The sequence below is a fragment of the Peromyscus californicus genome, unplaced genomic scaffold (assembly GCF_007827085.1).
Source record: "Peromyscus californicus insignis strain IS unplaced genomic scaffold, ASM782708v3 Scaffold_3__1_contigs__length_106647218, whole genome shotgun sequence".
Classification (NCBI taxonomy): domain Eukaryota; kingdom Metazoa; phylum Chordata; class Mammalia; order Rodentia; family Cricetidae; genus Peromyscus; species Peromyscus californicus.
Window position 1 is genome coordinate 49,170,227 of NW_026294551.1, and position 2,541 is coordinate 49,172,767.

General features: G+C 37.0%; 1 protein-coding gene across 1 annotated transcript; it reads left to right on the forward strand.

Annotated features, from left to right (window-relative positions):
• Positions 1-283: 283 nt before the first annotated feature.
• Positions 284-1,228, forward strand: LOC128121895 (olfactory receptor-like protein I9). The gene has a single exon (XM_052756965.1). It carries the CDS (start codon positions 284-286, stop codon positions 1,226-1,228), a length of 945 nt encoding a protein of 314 aa, XP_052612925.1.
• The last annotated feature ends 1,313 nt before the right edge of the window (positions 1,229-2,541 follow it).

The window sequence follows — 2,541 nt, forward strand, 5'->3', positions numbered from 1 at the left end:
AGAAAAACAAATAGATTTAATGCAGATCAAATAAAAAAAACTTTTTATGAAAAGAAAGACTAGTTGGTGAAATATGTTGGACAGATTTAATAAGTCCTTAATAAATATTAATATAGACATGTTGATTTGAGCAGTATACTTATTGTGATAACATTTTGAAGAACATGAAAATATGTTACATCTTCTGTTCATTATCCAATGAATTTGAAATATTTTCATCTTCATTTGCAATGTTAAGTGCCACTATTATTTTTTTTTTCTGAAAAGGCATTGGAGTAAACGGATGACTAGAAGGAACCAAACTGTCATCTCCCAGTTCCTCCTCCTGGGTCTACCCATCCCCCCAGAGCACCAGCACCTGTTCTATGCCCTGTTCCTGGCCATGTACCTCACCACTGTCCTGGGGAACCTCATCATCATCATCCTCATTCTACTGGACTCCCATCTCCACACACCCATGTACTTGTTTCTCAGCAACTTGTCCTTCTCTGACCTCTGCTTCTCCTCTGTCACCATGCCCAAATTGCTACAGAACATGCAGAGCCAGGACCCATCTGTCCCCTATGCAAGTTGTCTGACACAAATGTACTTCTTGTTGATTTTTGGGGTCATGGAGAGTTTCCTTCTTGTAGTCATGGCCTATGACCGCTATGTGGCCATCTGCTTCCCCCTTCATTACACCAGTATCATGAGTCTTAAGCTCTGTGTGAGTCTAGTAGTGCTGTCCTGGGTGTTGACCACATTCCATGCCATGCTGCACACCCTGCTCATGGCCAGAGTATCTTTCTGTGAGGACAACGTGATTCCCCACTTTTTCTGTGATATATCTGCTCTGCTGAAACTGGCTTGTTCTGACACTCATGACAATGAACTGGCGATATTTATCTTGGGAGGCCCTTTAATTGTACTCCCTTTCCTTCTCATCATTGTTTCCTATGCAAAAGTTGTTTCCTTCATCTTCAAGGTCCCTTCTTCTCAAGGTATCTGTAAAGCCTTTTCTACCTGTGGCTCCCACCTGTCTGTAGTGTCACTATTTTATGGGCCAATCATTGGTCTCTACTTATGTCCTTCGGCTAATAACTCTAATGTGAAGGGGACTGTCATGTCTTTGATGTATACAGTGGTGACTCCCATGCTGAACCCCTTCATCTACAGCCTGAGAAACAGAGACGTGAAGGGAGCATTAGAAAGAGTAGTTTGCAAAAAGCAAATTCTCTCATTCCTGTGATGGTAACTCTTCAGATTTTTATACAATGTCTTCTAGAAAATATTAATATTAACATTGGATGTTGCTACAGAATTTTATCTCACTGTGGATGCTTCTGTTTAGAGATCTCACAACATAACTTTCACTACACAAATTACAGGGAGTTTATAAAAGTAGTTGAATTTGGGAAATATACTTAGGAGATCCAAATATGCACTCGTTGTATTGCCCATATGGTCCTGGAAAATACAGTGTAGACTTAAAGTCATATCTGATTCCCATGGTTATTCCAGGATTTTCTCATTTTGTCCAAATGTCTGCTGTGACTGTGTGATTATAAATGTGTACTCTATGATCTCAGATCAATACTTAATAATATTCAAGTATTTTACCTCAGCCAGCCCTTTTCCAGTCTTTCACATGCTCTTTCTACAGCCTGTCATTAGATAATTACATCACTTAATTCCCCAGACCCTATCTTTATTTCATTGTCTATATTGGTTTTCTGACCTGTCTTGACTCTTAACAGGCTTTTGTAAGCCTTGAGTATATTGCTCTCATTATTGTACTTTCTTTCTATACCTGGTATTAATCAATAGCCAGGGATACCTTAATGTATTTTCTCAAAATCAGATAAAAATACTTGGCTACAGTTTGTTGTTTTGTTTTGTTTACTTTTATCTTCCTTTGCGGGCATAATTTTATTTTGTTTTCTTGGTTTTGGAGGGATTTGTTGTATTGGTTTGTTTTTCTAGGAAGATCTTAAAATTGGGTGAGAAGGGAAGGGAAGAGGATCTGGAGCATGAGAATATGATTCAAATATATTTAAATTTTAAAATTGTTTTAAATAATAAAAACAAAATACAATAATAATTTTTTAAAAAATTCTGAAGCCCAAGTAATTGATGTCTTAAACATAAGACATGGAAATATGAGACCATTATTAGAAGGAAACCTCAAAGAAAAGTTTCAAGAATTGGGGGTGAACACAGACAGAAAAACAAACAAAAGAGCACTAAAACAATATCAAAAAGAGGCAAATTGGATTACCTTAAACTAAAAAGCTTCTGGACAGTTAATGGATTTTATGGAGTTCTAAGAGTTCCTTATATAGTATGTATAGCAAATCTTCTCATATAATGTTTTCTCCTAATCTGAAGGTTGCCTCTTTGTTGACTATTCCCAGTTATGTCTAGAAGTTTATGAAATCCTCAAAAATAAAATAAGGTTGGAGCCACCAGGCTCCAACAGATAGCTCCAAGCCCATGGTTACATGGAGTGTACTAATTTAAATTGATGGGTCACAAAACAAAATGAATAATCATGAATGTGAA

What these genes read in the sequence shown, in the direction of transcription:
- LOC128121895 (XM_052756965.1), top strand. Translation starts at nt 284, where the DNA reads ATGACTAGAAGGAACCAAACTGTCATCTCCCAGTTCCTCCTCCTGGGT.